Genomic DNA, 15,642 nt, shown 5'->3' on the forward strand with positions numbered 1-15,642 from the left:
TCTCTACTGTCAGCTAGACCTGCCTGATTTGGTTTCTCTAAGGAGTAAGTCTCTACTCTTCTGCCGGCTACTGGAAGACAGCTACTCTCAGTTATACAAGAAGACTTGTGGAGGGGCCAGGTGCAGTGCTCATGGCTGTAATCCCAGCACTTTGGGAAACCGAGGAGGGTGGATCATTTGAGGTCACAAGTTCAAAACCAGCCTGGCCAACGTGGTGAAACCCTGTCTCTACTAAAATACAAAAATTAGCTGGGCATGGTGGCGCACACCTGTAATCCCAGCTACTCAGGAGGCTAAGGCACGAGAATCGCTTGAACCTGGAAGGCAGAGGTTGCCATGAGCCAAGATTGTGCCATCACCCTCCAGCCTAGGTGACAGAGCTAGACTCTGCTTCAAAAAAAAAAAAAAAATTATAATAAATCCTCTTGTTTTTCTGCCCCATTCTACACCCTAGTCTTCAGAGGGACCTGGTCCCTTTAGAAGAGTCTACAGCAAGAATCAGCTGACCTCTTATTGGCTTTCAGAGTTCTTTGTTTTAAATTAGCAGCACTCATCCTGCTGATTTCAAGCTTCCAAAATACTAAAATCTCATGTCTGCCACTGTCTCCTCTTCTGTTCTACTTGTCTTTGTGGGTTTATGCCTTTTTTTATTCACTTATTACAATTTTGAATGGTGTTTTAGGAGGCAGCATGTATTCAATCATGTTTAACTAGAAGTTATGGAGTGTTTTTAAAGATTCTTGGCTCTTACAAGAAAATTCAAGTCAGACAACGTAAGTAAGGAATTAAAAATACATGCTGCAATATACTTTATTAAATATAAATAAATGTCAAGAGTTTGCATCTCCACAAATAGTGTTAACATTGAACACCGTTTACAGAAATGCCAAAACCCTTGCAAAGAATGATCACAAGGCTATGCACTGAAGTTAACCAGCAGTGGGAAGACAGCTATGCAGCTGCACAGGAAAGAAGTCATCTTATTAGCTGGCTATACTAACAACTGTGAAGCACTGATTCTTCCACCACGCTTTAAAGTAAATAAATCTTTAGTACATTTATTTATATTTACAAACTATAATATTCACCAACTGCCAGTTTTTTAATCACTTCCCCTCCCCATGAATTAAAACCTGAGGTTAGAATATTAACAAGATTACCTCTGTATGGTAATTTTCTAAGACAGATGCAATATTTTCTTTTGAAGGACATTTCAAGGCTAACAAATCTTCCTCTAACATGGCCAACTAAAGGGGAGGGGGAAAAAAAGGAAAGATCTGAGATCCAACAGAAACATAGAAAGCTTTATAAAAATCTCATCTTCTTTTTTAGAATTCTTGACTTTAAATTATGAGGCTCTCTTCAGGTGAATCACTGAAAGAAATTTTGACTTAAGTTGAATGAACAGGTATTCCCACACAGCAAATGTAGCCTTCAAAGGAATGGATAAAGATGGAAGAAATTCAGGAGGAGAAATAGAGACTTTTATCTTTGTTTCTCTCAGCCTATTGAGTACTTGGAACCAAAGACCTACATATAAATTTTATTTTTAATTAATTTTAACCAAAATTGCCACAAATGATTAGTGGCTACCACAGTCAATGCACAACACTATAATATAGCTTCATTTATTTATCCATCTAATCCCTCACTTAATCTACCCTACACTGAGCCAAATAGGACTTTTTACTGTTCCCAAAACATAGCTAATGCTTTCTTGCCCCTGTGATTTCATTAAATGTTTCATTTACCTGACAATACCTTTTCCCGATAATACTCACCTTAAGGCCGGCTGTATTGCAAACTTTATGAAAAGGCTTCTAGTCCTTTCTTACAGGTAAGCTCTTCCTTCAATTCTTTGAGTATTTTCTTTGTATTGTTTTTACACTTACCATACTTTACCTCTGCCAGATGAGAGAGGTGGTTATTTACCTTTCGTACCCACTTCTAATCGCATCCCCAAAGTATATTCCTCTTTTTCATATCCTCTACATCCCTGAGAATGTCTGTCTACTCATTGCAGATACTAGTATTGAACACATTGACAAAGAAAGGGGTTATGCATCAGCTCTCTCTTATCCTAAATTCCACTGTAATCAAGAGTGTCCCTTCCAGACAGGAAAATCGCATGCCCATGTTTCCTTCCTGTTATAGCTCAAGGGAAGCATGAGACTACTCAATGTGACTGAGGATGCCCACAACACAAAGATCTGAATCTTTGGCCAAACATGATAGAAGGCCTTCATAACAGTGTACAGAGACAACCTTCAATTTTGTATGCTTCATATATTTTACAGAATCTGTAACAGTGTGAGAAACAAGACCAAAGCTCATCAACATAAAAATTTCCACAGCCAATTTATAAAGTTTGTGAAGAGAATTCTATTAGTGACCAAACAGTACATTTTTATGCTATCCAGCTGTTTTACTTCAATGGCCAAAGAGGACGTGTGAGAATAAATCATCATCATTTGTAAAAAGTCCTTGGGGGGACTCACATGATAGTCCGACTGTCAGTATAATCTCTGGCATCCTTACCCAAAACAGAAGAATGTTATAGATATGAGGATAAAAAGGGCCATCCTTTACAAAAGAGACTCTCAATGAAAAATCTGGTCACCTTTAAAAATATAAAACTGCATTAAAAGTATTAATAATAGTTAAATTTTGAGTGTTTACTATTTGTCAGTTACTGGGCTAAGCATGTAACATAAATTTTCTAATTTAATTTTTATAGCTTTCCTTGCCGTATCCTAAAACACCCTTCCCTTAAGATCAGCTATTCATCTGATGACCATGTGCTTCCTTGAAAGCTGACTTTACCCCACAGATCCAAGGATAGAGTGTGCATAGTACCTAAGATAGGCCAGTTGGTATATTCTACCTACTCATACGGTTCAGGAATGAGATAAGCCAGTCCAGTCAGAGTGAACCAAGCCAGGTGAAGCAAAATACATCCTAAGTCTCTTGCTGAGAATTCTGAGGCAAAACTACCTTGAATTGGGTCTTCCGTCACAGGTAACACAAGGAGTTTCAACTACTACGTAATAGTGTCATCTCCATTCTGCAGACGGGAAAATGGGGGGCAAAAGAGGCTAAGTTCCAGTTAAGACTTAAACTCAAACTATCTATATATTCTTTTCCACTACATTATCCTGTGCTGAGAAAATTGGCCACATTGTTTTAAAAAAAAAAAAAAAGCAAAGATAAGTAACATGTGTTCCTTGTAACAGATGTGTTTTAGAAAAGTCAAATGCAATTACTTTCAATGCACTAGGGAAACTCATAACCAAAAGAAGCCTTCAAAATGTCCTCATAAAATAAAAGGCTATCTTTTTATATATAAATTTAGATTTGTACATATTAGACTTTCTTAAGGTAGGCCTGACTTTTTTTTTAAGAGACTCTAATTGTTCACTTAAAAATACTCACTGAAGGTGCCAACCCTGAATCCAGGTATCGTTATCTTCAGTTTGCATATGAGGAAACAGAATTAGAGAGCTTATGCACTTTCTCCAAGGTAACACAGCTATAAACTAATAGGTCCAGGATTCACACCACGATTTCACCAGAAGTCTGTGGATCTCAACCACCCATTGTACCTTCCCACGCACTATTTTGTGGTGTTACTCCAACAATACAAAACGCAAACATCCGAAAAAGTACCTTTTCAGAATCTACAAAGTGTGTAGCAATTCCTGCTCTGTACACATCTCTTCCTTTTAGTCTGAATCCTGTTAATGCTAGGAAGTAACCAAGTTTTCCTTGGAGTCGTGGCAAGAAATAACCTCCACCCACATCAGGGAACAGTCCTGTAATTAAATGTAACAAAAAGAGATAATGGTGATTCAAATGAAAAAGATAAACATAACCTCTTTGCTGTAGATCACACAAACCATTTCTCTCTGGAGCTTGAATATACATTACAAATATTGTTAAACTAAGTACTACACACTGCAATCAATATCACAAAAGACTTGCTATAAACTGTGCTAACTTGGGTATTTTTCAAAACCTTCATGTCTCATTTCTATAGAAGTCAGTAAAGTATTTGATGACACAATATTTTGTATATTAGAAGTACTCAATGTTACCTAAATTTTCTTACCACTGATTTACTTTTGAAGAATCTCCAAAATAGGTAAAAATTTCAAAAAAATCTATTTCCAAATCAGCACAGGAAAAAAAAAATACATAACCTATGGCCTATTATGGCAAAATTATTATCATTTAAATCATGTCCCAACCTTAGTCAATTATCTAATATTCAAGATGTTTAAATATTGATGCAATAACCACGAGTCCTACTAAATGAACAGGTTTATACCTAATAAAATCATTTGCATTTACCCTTCTCTTAATCATCAGTATTCAAAAATTCTCTACGGGTAACAACTGAAAATAGCATATAAGGCTGGGCGCGGTGGCTCACGCCTGTAATCTCAGCACTTTGGGAGGCCAAGACAGGCAGATCACCTGAGGTCAGGAGTTCAAGACCAGCCTGACCAACATAGTGAAACCCCATCTCTACTAAAATTACAAAAATTAGCCGGGCATGGTGGCGCATGCCTGTAATCCCAGCTACTGGTGAGGCTGAGGCAGGAGAATCGCTTGAACCCGGGAGGCAGAAGTTGCAGTGAGCTGAGATAATGCCACTGCACTCCAGCCTGGGCAACAGAGCAAGACCCCATCTCAAATAATAATAACAATAATAATAATAAAATAAAGAAAATAGCATATATACAAGTAATTACTAGCATACTCCTTTGGGTGTTTAAGATCTTAAACAACTGTGACCCTCTAGTTTTATAGTTTATGTATCTGTTCTAAAGTTTCCTTTAATTATGTTGGGATAAAAATGCAAGCGCTAAAATTCTCTCCAGTTCTACTTTACAAAAAGGTTCTAGACTTAAAAGAAAAAGCATCATGCTCCTGTAAACAGAAATATCTCTTAGTATCTCAAACTAGCTAGGTCTCAAGTTAAACTCATAACCTCCCCGCACCATTCCCACAATCTTCCTCCAGCATCACCTACCTCAATAAAGGGTGCAAGTATCCAGCCTTGACATCTTCTCGCACCATCCCCTTAATCCCCATCAGTGACCACATCTTACTGATTTCCCCTCTAAACTGTTCTCCACACAATAGCCAAAGTGATCTTTTTAAAACACAAATCCTTACAAGGGTCTTGCATTCCACTGCTTAAAACCCTCCCATGGCTGCCTGTTTCTCCTGGATTAAAACAAACACCTTTATAAAAGTCTTCAAGGCCCCTTACCACTTTTTCCACTACATCCCTTACTACTCACTCCCTATACTCCAGCCACTCTGGTCTTCTTTCAGTTCCCTAACATTCTACACTCCTTCCTGTCCCAGAGCCTCAGCAGCATGCTGCCCAAGTGGAAAAACCCTCCATCCTGACAACACATTCTTCTCTTCCAGGGTACCACATTCTCTCTTTTTTTCCCCTTCCCCCAATTCTGCTTCTTTCCAGTCTCCCTCACAGACACCACCTCCTCCGCTTGACCTCTTGCTCACTGTGCCTAAGCTCCACATTAGGCTACCTCTTCTTTCCTATATACACATTTTCCTTAACTCCTATGACTTTAGATAATATCTATATGCTGATTACTCCCTGCTATGGACTGCATTGCGTCCTTCCAAAAAGTCCTGTGTTGAAGCCCTAACCCTCGATGTAACTGCATTTGGAAGCAGGGCCTTTGAAGAGGTAATTAAGGTTAAGTGAGGTCATAAGGGTGGGGTCCTAATCCAACAGGACTGATGTCCTTATAAGAGGAGGAAGAAACACCAGGGATGCATGTGAACAGAGAAAAGGCCATATGAGGACAGAGCAAGAAGGCAGCAGTCTATAAGCCACAGAGAGAGGGCTCAATAGAACCATCTGCTGACACCTTGATCTCAGCCTTTCAGTCTCCAGAACTGTGAGAAAAAAAATTTCTGCTGTTTAAGCCACCAAGTTTGTGGTATTTTGTTATGTAGCCCTAAAAGTCTAATACACTGCGAAATCACTCATGCCTTCTCCCATGAATACCGAACTCTTAGATCTGCCACCTAAACAGAACCACACGGATAATAAGTATCTTACATTTAACATGGCAAAAGTAGAACTACTGTTTCACAAACCTCCAACTACACTGCTCCTTCCCTAATCAGCCTCATCCATCAAGTAGCACAAGCTAAATACCTTAGAGTTATTCCTGATTCATCATACCGGCAAGTCAGTTAAGCCCAAAACATGTTTCAAATCTATTCACTCTATTCAACTCTATACCTCCAAACTACTCCAAAGCCAAAATCTCTCCAGACTGTGCTGTCCAACAGAACTTTCTACAATGATGAAATCTATAATTTCTGCTGTCCAATAAGATAGCCACTAGCCATATGTAGCTATTAAACACCTGAAATGTAGCTGGTGTGACTGAGCAACTGAATTTGTCTTCTTTAAATTTAATTAATTTATATTAAAATTTTAAAAGCCACTTGTGGCTAGTGGCTATACAGTATTGGACAGTGTAGCTCTAGACTAATGTAATAACCTACTATCCAATCTCACTGCTTCTACTCTGCTACCCCTACAATCCATTATCCTCAAAGTAGCCAGAATCATAGTACTAAAATATAAATATAAACTAGATTATGTCATTGCCTGCTTTATACTCTTCCACAACTTCCCATATTTAGGCTTAAATCTTAACTCTTCACTAGAGGCCCCCATGTACCCTTTTGAGAGCATGTTAGCTCACTCCTGCCCTCGATTCAGACACAGATGGCCTCCATTTGGTTCCTTTAACAGGCCAAGTTCATTCTTACCTAAGGGTCTTGAGCTAACTTTTCTCAATGCCACAATATTCTGCTCTCAGTTCTTCATGTAGCTGACTCTTGTTATTCAACTCTCAGCTTAAAGGACAACTCCTCTGAGAGCATCTTTAATCATCCAATTTAAAGTAGCCATCTGGGAGACTTACACTTTGGACAAGATAGAGTAACAGGAACCAGACTTATCCCCCTACCTGAAACAACTATAAAAACAGACACAATATATGGATCAATAGTGTTTTCAACACACTGAACATCAAGCAATAAAGAAACGTGGTCTCTGAATATCAGAAAACAAGCAAGGTGAATCCTAGAACAGCTCCAACTTCATGCCTTGAGTGAGTTCCCAGGCCCAGCATAGTCCCTCATTTGAGAAGATGAAGCTAAAAGTCTAGGGAAACCAAAACAGCTAGAATTCCCAGAACAGAGTACCAGAGCAGAGAGAGCTACAGAGAGAAAGCTCTGGAGATCTGCAGGGTGTCTCTTTTAAGTACTTAGCTTAGGAATGGAGAGAGAAAGAGAGAGAGAGTGTGTATGTGTGTGTGTGTGTCTGTGTGTGTGTGTGTGTGTGTGTCAAGAAACTACATGATTAGTCACTTCTCACACTGTCCAAGACTGAGTAATTTATAAAGGAAAGAGGTTTAATTGACTCATAGTTCCAAATGGCTAAGGAGGCCTCAGGAAACTTAATTGGCAGAAGGCAAAGCAAGCTTGGACCTTCTCACATGGCAGCAGGAGAAAAAAGAGTGAGGAGCAAAGGGGGAAGAGCCCCTTATAAAACCATCAGCTCTCGTAAGAACTCACTGTCAATGAGAACAGCAAGGGAGACACTGCGTCCATGATCCAATCACCTCCTACCAGATCTCTCCCTGGACACGGGGGATTATGGGGATTACAATTCAAGATGAGATTTGGGTGAGGACACAACGCCTAACAAGATCACTACATGAGACTAAGGAAAGAATCACAGAAAATGATTATAGAGAACAGTACTGGGAACCCACGCAGGACTAAAAACAGCATGATCCCCACCACCTGGACTAGAAAAACTCATGATTGATGTCATGGGGCACTGTGCAGAACACAGAGCAAGATCTTGCCCCAGTAGTGGGAAATAATTAGCCCTAGTTGGAGCATTGCTCCAATTCTGCAAAAAAAAAAAATTAATAATAAATCTTGTAACACTTGAAAATATTAAGATGTTTCCCAGGAATTTAAATTCATCTCAGAAGAAATCTCAAAAATACTTAAAAGAATACAAAAATATCCAGCACCCAAAGTAAAGTTTACAATATCTACAATTCAATAAAAAATTACCAGCTATCTAAAGATGCAGGAAAATACTAACCATAAAGAGGTGATTTAAAAAAATAAGAACTGACATAAATGTTAGAACTAGCAGACAAAAACATTAACACAGTTATCACAAACATAACCTATATATTCAAGAAGTTAGAGACACAGAAAATTTTTCTTTTTAGAAAAAGAACCAAATCATACTTCTAGAGATGAAAACTGAAATGAATGTATAAGCTGAAAAATACCTGGATGAGATTAAGGGCAGACTAGATCTTCTAGAAGAGAAAATTAATGAACTTAAGGACACAGGAACAGAAACTATCTAAAATGAAAGAGAGAAAAAAAAGTTTTTAATGAATGAAGCATAAGTGAGCCTTATAGAAGTATGACCAGAATTCCTGAAAAGGGAATGGGTGGAAAAAAAGTATTTGTAGAAATAATGACAGAAAATTTTCCAAATTTGACAGAAGTTATAAACCTAAGTAGCTCAATAACCACAAGCATTAGAAATATGAAGAGCACCAAAGCACATCATAATCAAATGGCTCGAAACATGTGATCAAGAGAAAATCTTAAGAGCAGCCAGAGAAAATAAAAAGACACAGGAACAAAAATAAGGAAGAAGGAAGACTTTCTGTAGGAAATCAAATGAGATGACAGTGTAGTAACATCTTTAAATTACTGAAATTAAAAACCAGAGTAGAATCGAATTCCATACCCACATCTCATACACATGAACTCAGCTTTCACCTGAGGAAATGAAAGAAGAGCAAACAAAATCTAAAATAAGCAGAAGAAAGGAGGAATGAATACTGGAGCAGAAATCAGCAAAATGAAAAATAAATGAAAACAAAAATCTGTTTAAGATCAATAAAATTAATTAACCTCTAACTAGATTGATCAGGGGGAAAAAAAAGAGAAGACACAATGACCAATATCAAGAATAAGAGAGGCAGAAATCACTAAGGAGTCTACAGATATTAAAAAGATAATACGGGAATATTATTGTCTTAGTGCATTTTGTGTTGCTATGACAGAATACCACAGACCGGGGTAATTTAGAAAAAAAAATTATTTCTCACAGTTCTGGAGGCTGGGAAGTCCAATATCATGGTGCCAACATCACACGAGGGCCTTCTTGGTGCATCATCCCATGGCAAAAGGCAAGGGTGAGATAGGACAAGAGAGCAGAAGGAAAGGGGGCTGAAGTCATCCCTGTATCGGGAACTAACCTGCAAAAACTGGAAGAGCCCTCATGAACCACTCACCTCTTAGTGGTACCAACTCTCAACACTGCTGAGTTGGGAATTAAGTTTCCAACATGTGAACTTCAGGTGATACATACAAAAAAGCAATTATGAACAACTTTATGTAACAAATTGACAAATTCCTTGAAAGGCCCTGATATGGTTTGGCTCTGTGTCCCCACTCAAATCTCATGTTGAATTGTAATCCCCAATGTTGGATGAGGGGCCTGGTGGAAGGTGATTGGGTCATGGCGGCAGATCTCCCCCTTGCTGTTCTCATAATAATGAGTGAGTTCTCATGGTATCTGGTTGTTTTAAAGTGTGCAGTACTTCTCCCTTCGCTCTCCTGCCAGCCACGTGAAGATGCACTTGCTTCCCCTTCATCTTTGGCCATGACTGTAAATTTCTGGAGACCTCCCCAGTCATGCTTCCCATACAGCCTGTGGAACTGTGAGCCAATTAAACCTCTTTTCTTCATAAATTACCCAGTCTCAGGTAGTTCTTTATAGCAATGTGAGAATGGACTAATACAGAAAACCAGTACCAGAGAAGTAGGGCATTGCTATAAAGATACCTGGAAATGTAGAAGTGACTTGGGAACTAGGCAATGAGCAGAGATTAGAATAGGTTGCCTCTTCACTCTGCTAATTGTTTTCTTTGCTGTGCTTCTAGAAGCGTTTTACATGATATAATTCTATTTGTCTATGCACAGACCTTGGGAGCCACCCCTTGCATCAGCGTAGCCTGGATGTTGGATGGATTCAACAACACTTGTATATACAACAGCAATTGTATATTTTTGTTTTTGTTGCCTGAGCTTTTAGGGTCAAAGCCAAACAATTATTGACCAGATTAATGTCATGTCATTTTCCCATATGTTTTCTTCTAGTGGTTTTGCAGCTTCAGGTTCTATGGCTACATCTTTAATCCATCTGAGGTTTTTTTCTAAAATATAATATGAGGTATGGGTCTAATTTCATTTTTCTGCATATGGATATCCAGTTTTTCTGACATCATTTATTGAAGAGACTGTCCTTTCACCATTATGTATTCTTGGCATCTTTCTTGAAAATCACTTAACTGCAAATATATGGATTTGTCTCTGGGCTTGCTATTCTTTTCCAGTGGTCTATGTATCCATTTTTATTCCAGTACTATGCTGTTTTGATTACTAAAGCTTTGCAATAGTGTTTGAAGTCAGTACAAAGCCTCTAGCTTTGCTCTTTTTGCTTAAGATTATCTTGGCTATTTGCAGTCTTTTTTGGTTCCATATGAATTTTAGAATTGTTTTTTCTATTTTTTTGAAAACTGACATTGGGATTTTGATAGGGATTACACTGAATCTGTAGATCACCTTGGGTAGTATGAACATTTTAAAAATATTCTTCCAATCCATGAACATGGAATATCTTTTTATTTATTTGTGTCTTCTTCAATTTTTTTCATCAAAGTTTTGTAGTTTTCAGTATACAGATGTGTGTGTGTGTGTGTGTGTGTGTGTGTGTGTGTGTGTGTGTGTGTGTCTGACTGACATGGTCTGGCTGTATCGCCCAGGCTGCAGTGCAGTGGCATGATCTCAGCTCACTGCAGCCTCTACTTCCAGGGCTCAACCCATCCTTTTATCTCCACCTCCTGAGCAGCTGGAACCACAGGCACATGCCACAACGTTCAGCTACCTTTTGTTATTTTTGTAGAGATGTGGTTTTGCCATACAGATTTTACCTACTTGGTTAAATTTATTTCTCAGTATTTTATTCTTTTTGATGCTTTTGTAAATGAAATTGTTTTCTTATTTTTCAAATAGTTTGTTGTTAGTGTATAGAAATGCTGATTTTTATGTGTTGATTTTATATCCTACAGCTTTACTGTATTTATTTATTAGTTCAAACAGTTTTTTGTTGGAGCTGTTGGAGTTTTCCATATATATATAAGAGCATGTCATCAGCAGTGACAGTTTCACCTCTGCTTTTCCTGTTTGGATGCCTTTTATTTCTTTCTCTTGCCTAATTGCTCTGGAAAGGACTTTCAATACAGTATTGAATAGAAACGATGAGAGCAGCCATCATTGTCTTGTTCCTTAAATGAAAAATATATACCTTAACATCAAACTTAATTAGTAGAAGACAATGCTTTCCCCTAAAATCAGGAACAAGGAAAAAATGTCCACTCTCACTTCTATTCAACATTGTATTGAAAGTTCTATTCTATGCAATAGGGCAAGAGAAAGAAAGAAAAGCTATCCAGATTAGAAAAAGAAAAGGAAAAAGTAAAACTGCTCTTACTTGTAAATGACATAATTGTCTCTTTAGGAATTCCAGTAAAGTAGAATCAAATTCTATTCAATTCTAAAGCAACTAAAACTAATAAGTGAGTTTAGTAAGTCTGCATGATAAAGGTAAATACAAAAATCAACTGTATTTCTTTAGACTGGTAACTAACAATTAGAACTGAAAGTTTTTTCAGAAATATCATTAATATGAAATACTTATGGATAAATATGACAAAAGATAAGACCTATAAACTGAAAACTAAAAATCCATGCTGAGAAAAATTAAAGACCACTTACATAAATGAAGAATTATATCTTGCTCACAGGTCTGAAAAGACTCGATAGTGTTAAGATGTCAATTCTCTAAATTCATCTGCAGGCTTTTTTGTTGAAATTGACAAGTAACTCTAAAATACATATGGAAATACAAAGAACCTATATAGCCAAAGCAACTCGGTAAGATACAAAGAACAAAGGTGGAACATTATCACTACCTGATTTTAAGACTTACTATAAAGCAACACTAACCAAGACAACACGGTGTTGGCACCAACTATAACAAAGCTACACAGGCAATTCAGTAGCAAAACAATACCCTTTCAACAGTTGGTACTGGAATGATTGTATTTCCATATACAAAATAAACTTTGACTTATATAGGTGATCCACACCCCTCACCATATACAAAAATTAACTCAAAAGTGTCATATGATAGTTTTGATCACAACTCAAAACTGCACAGATCTATAGGCAAAAATATATTCCCTTAATGATATTTTATCTACAGTGTTAATGTTTTATTTACAGTGTGTTAATGTCTCCTTTAATGTTCTCAGTTTTGTGTTTTCAGATACAATCACTAGCTAATATAGACTTCAAAGTATCTTCCTATTTAATTTCTTTTTTAAAATCCTTTCATTATTGTATCTCACACAAGATTCCATCAATTCCTTCAACAACAGTAAACTCTGAAATATATCAAAAGAAGATGATGCTAAAAGTAATTATAAAAAAAATTCTGGTTGTTTACCTATTGCAGTTTCTGGCATAGCAAAAAGACACTTTTCTGTAGCCACTCGAAATTGCCCATGGACTGAGAGACCAACTCCCTAGAGAAAAAAGGCAAAAAAAGAGGCGGGGGGGAATTAAACATATTGTTAAAAAACAAACAAATTCACGCACTTACAAACATTACAAAGCAAGTAAATTATCTTTATACTCCACAGGAACTTGCTTCAGGGGACAGGTTGTCCCCACCTCTTTCAACTAACTTTGAATTCCACAAACAGCACATGACTATATTCTCCTTTATTAAACATTTACACATAAAGTCTGACCACACCCCCATCCTAGTCTGGTCATTCTCTTCCTCCACAGAGACACATAGCTATTATCAATTTGGTAAGTAACCTACGATTTTTTTCCCTATGTATTTCTTATATTTGAACAAATGTGTATATTTATCTGATATATATTTTATATATAACAATATATACAACTATACATACATAAAATTCACACTGTATGGCCTGCAAGACTCTATATCACGTGGCTTAGCCGACCTCTTTGACCTTATCTCCCATCACTCTTCCCGCACTCGTTCCACTAGCCATGGGGGCTTCATGCCATTCCTCCAAAATTTTAAGCTTTTACAATTTCAATTAATCATAAAACTTCTAAGGTAAGAAGAAAAACTAGAGCCACTGCCTGCTCAATCACTGTTTTTTCTCTAAGGGAATCTGCTCTGCCCAGAGACTCTTTTTTTCCTTTCCCCAGGAAAGGCTGAACTAGGGATGGGCAATGGACCCAAGGGCAGCCAATGGAGACTAACCAGAATTCAGAGGCCTGGGGAGCAAAGAGGCAGGGGTGAATTAGATAAGGTTCTTACTCTTAGATACTTAAACTAAAACACAGTGCACAGTTGTCAGTCGATGACAGGCAGTGAAGCTTAAAGGTCATCTGACATTTGAGCTAAAGATGACATGATAGGCAAGTAAAAGCTGGTTTTATATGTGGTAGAGAAAAAAAAAAAAAAGAAAAGAAAAAAACCCTGAGAATGCTGCAGTCTGTACAAGACAGAAGACAAAACAAACACATAAAAAGAAGCAGAGATAGAAAAATAAACACACAACTTAAATTTGCCTTAAGCCCACACCTGCAGTCCAATTTTCAGGAACATAAGCAATGCTTAAGGTCCCTGAACTTGTCTAATAACTGCCCCATTCTCTTTTGTGGATCTTTTTGAGTGAGTCTCTTTTTTTTCCAATTAAAATGTCTCTTCACCACATTTTCAGTTAGAACTAGACCTAGATCCTGCCATCAGCATCACACAACATAAGTCTTTGGGCCCCCAGTATACATTCACTGCAATACTGTTCTGTGTTTTTCCTACCAACACAACCTCCTAACACTGCTGTCCCTGACTAGCCATTCCCATCACATCTTCTGGAATCTTCATTCCTTTACAAAGGAACAACCTAACAGACCAAATTCTCTACAGAGGGCCCTCTCCACCTCCTGAACTCTATGGAAAAAGAAACTTAAAAGCCCCATATTACTTCACATAGAAGCTACAGATCCATGCGGGGTAACTGATTCATTGATTCCATTCGTTATCTTATATTACATAGTATGTTTTATTTCAGCATTGGCTGATAATAGTGAATTAAAGAAAAGACATCAAGATTTGAGTAAAAAGTTATTAATGAAAAACTATCAGAATAAGAGACCGCTGACATAAGAATCATTAAGAGCCAATTTTAAAGCCTTTCAATAAAGACGAAGGTTCAGAATAGTCAAGCCACTTCACTTGAAGATACTAGGAATATGCTGAACCATTTCGAATGGGGTGTAAAACCCTAATGGCAGATTCATAACTAATTTTTCTATCTTACATCAAAGAATCTATTATAGGTTACTTGTAAGCAGCCCCCTTAACTTCTGAAATTTGATTTTACATTTTATTTGACCATTAATCTTAGCTGATACTCCTTTGCTAGACTAAAAAGGCTCCAAAGTCTTCAAGTTTTATTGTATTAGCTAATTTTATACAGATTCATTCTCCAAATATAATACTTTATTCCAATTCCAACTCTCCTCAAATCTCTCCCCCAAACCTACCAAACCCAGTAGTCAAATCTCATTTTTCACCAAGCTGAACATTAGCTAAATAGCTCAGTAATATTTGACAGTTGCTCATTCCTACTTTATGAAATGCTTTACTGGGCTTTGAGGCACCATACACTCCTGCTTTAAAATCTAACTCATTAGTTGCTCTTTCATTTCTCCCTGATATCAAAGTGTTGACCTGCCACAATAATTAGATGTCATCCTTCTTCTCCACTTCACTCTACCCCACTGTACTCTGTCCTGTCTACGTGCATTCCCTAGGAGATCTCTTCCAGCCCTAGGATTTTAAGCACCACCTAAAACACTAATAAATTATTTCCCCATCCCTGATTTCCCTACTCAGCTATTTAACGTCTCATCTTGAATGTCTAATAAGTATCTCAACCTTCACACATCAAAAGTAAATATCTTGATTTCTCCTTAAGTGTGCTCCTCTCTCTGTCTTCATCTCAGTAAACAGCACCACAATTCACCCAGCTGCTCAGGCCAAACATCTCAGCATTACCTTCTTTCCTTTCTACCCCACAGTGTAATCTATGAACTATCCTGAGAGCTCTAACTTAAAAATATATCCTGGACTGGGCCACTTTTCACCATCTACACTATTAAACCCTACTTGAAGCCTTTATCCTCTCTTGCCCAGGCTGGTGTATCTTGCTTCTATTCTTGCCACAATCTGTCATCTCTATACCAGTCAAAGCACGCTTATTAAAATGTAAAACATATCACGTCATTCTCCCGCCCAAAAGTCTCCAGTGACTTCCCATCACACTAAAATATTATCATGGCTGATATGGTCCCATATGATCTGGTCCCCTTCTACCTTCCTGATTTTATAGTCTACCATTCCCCACTTTCTCA

General features: G+C 37.6%; 1 protein-coding gene across 2 annotated transcripts in view; it reads right to left on the reverse strand.

Moving 5' to 3' along the window:
* Window positions 1-15,642, reverse strand: part of HIBCH (3-hydroxyisobutyryl-CoA hydrolase) — a 114,408-nt gene that overhangs the window by 44,075 nt on the left and 54,691 nt on the right. For both annotated transcript variants that reach the window (XM_030802359.1, XM_003253855.3), the window contains exons 7-9: window positions 12,683-12,761; window positions 3,667-3,812; window positions 1,161-1,247 (exon numbers count right to left, since the gene is read on the reverse strand). In XM_030802359.1, the coding sequence (XP_030658219.1) occupies window positions 1,161-1,247; window positions 3,667-3,812; window positions 12,683-12,761 (312 nt within the window). The remainder of the gene's footprint in view (window positions 1-1,160; window positions 1,248-3,666; window positions 3,813-12,682; window positions 12,762-15,642) is intronic.

Source organism: Nomascus leucogenys, chromosome 22a (genome assembly GCF_006542625.1).
Source record: "Nomascus leucogenys isolate Asia chromosome 22a, Asia_NLE_v1, whole genome shotgun sequence".
Lineage (NCBI taxonomy): Eukaryota > Metazoa > Chordata > Mammalia > Primates > Hylobatidae > Nomascus > Nomascus leucogenys.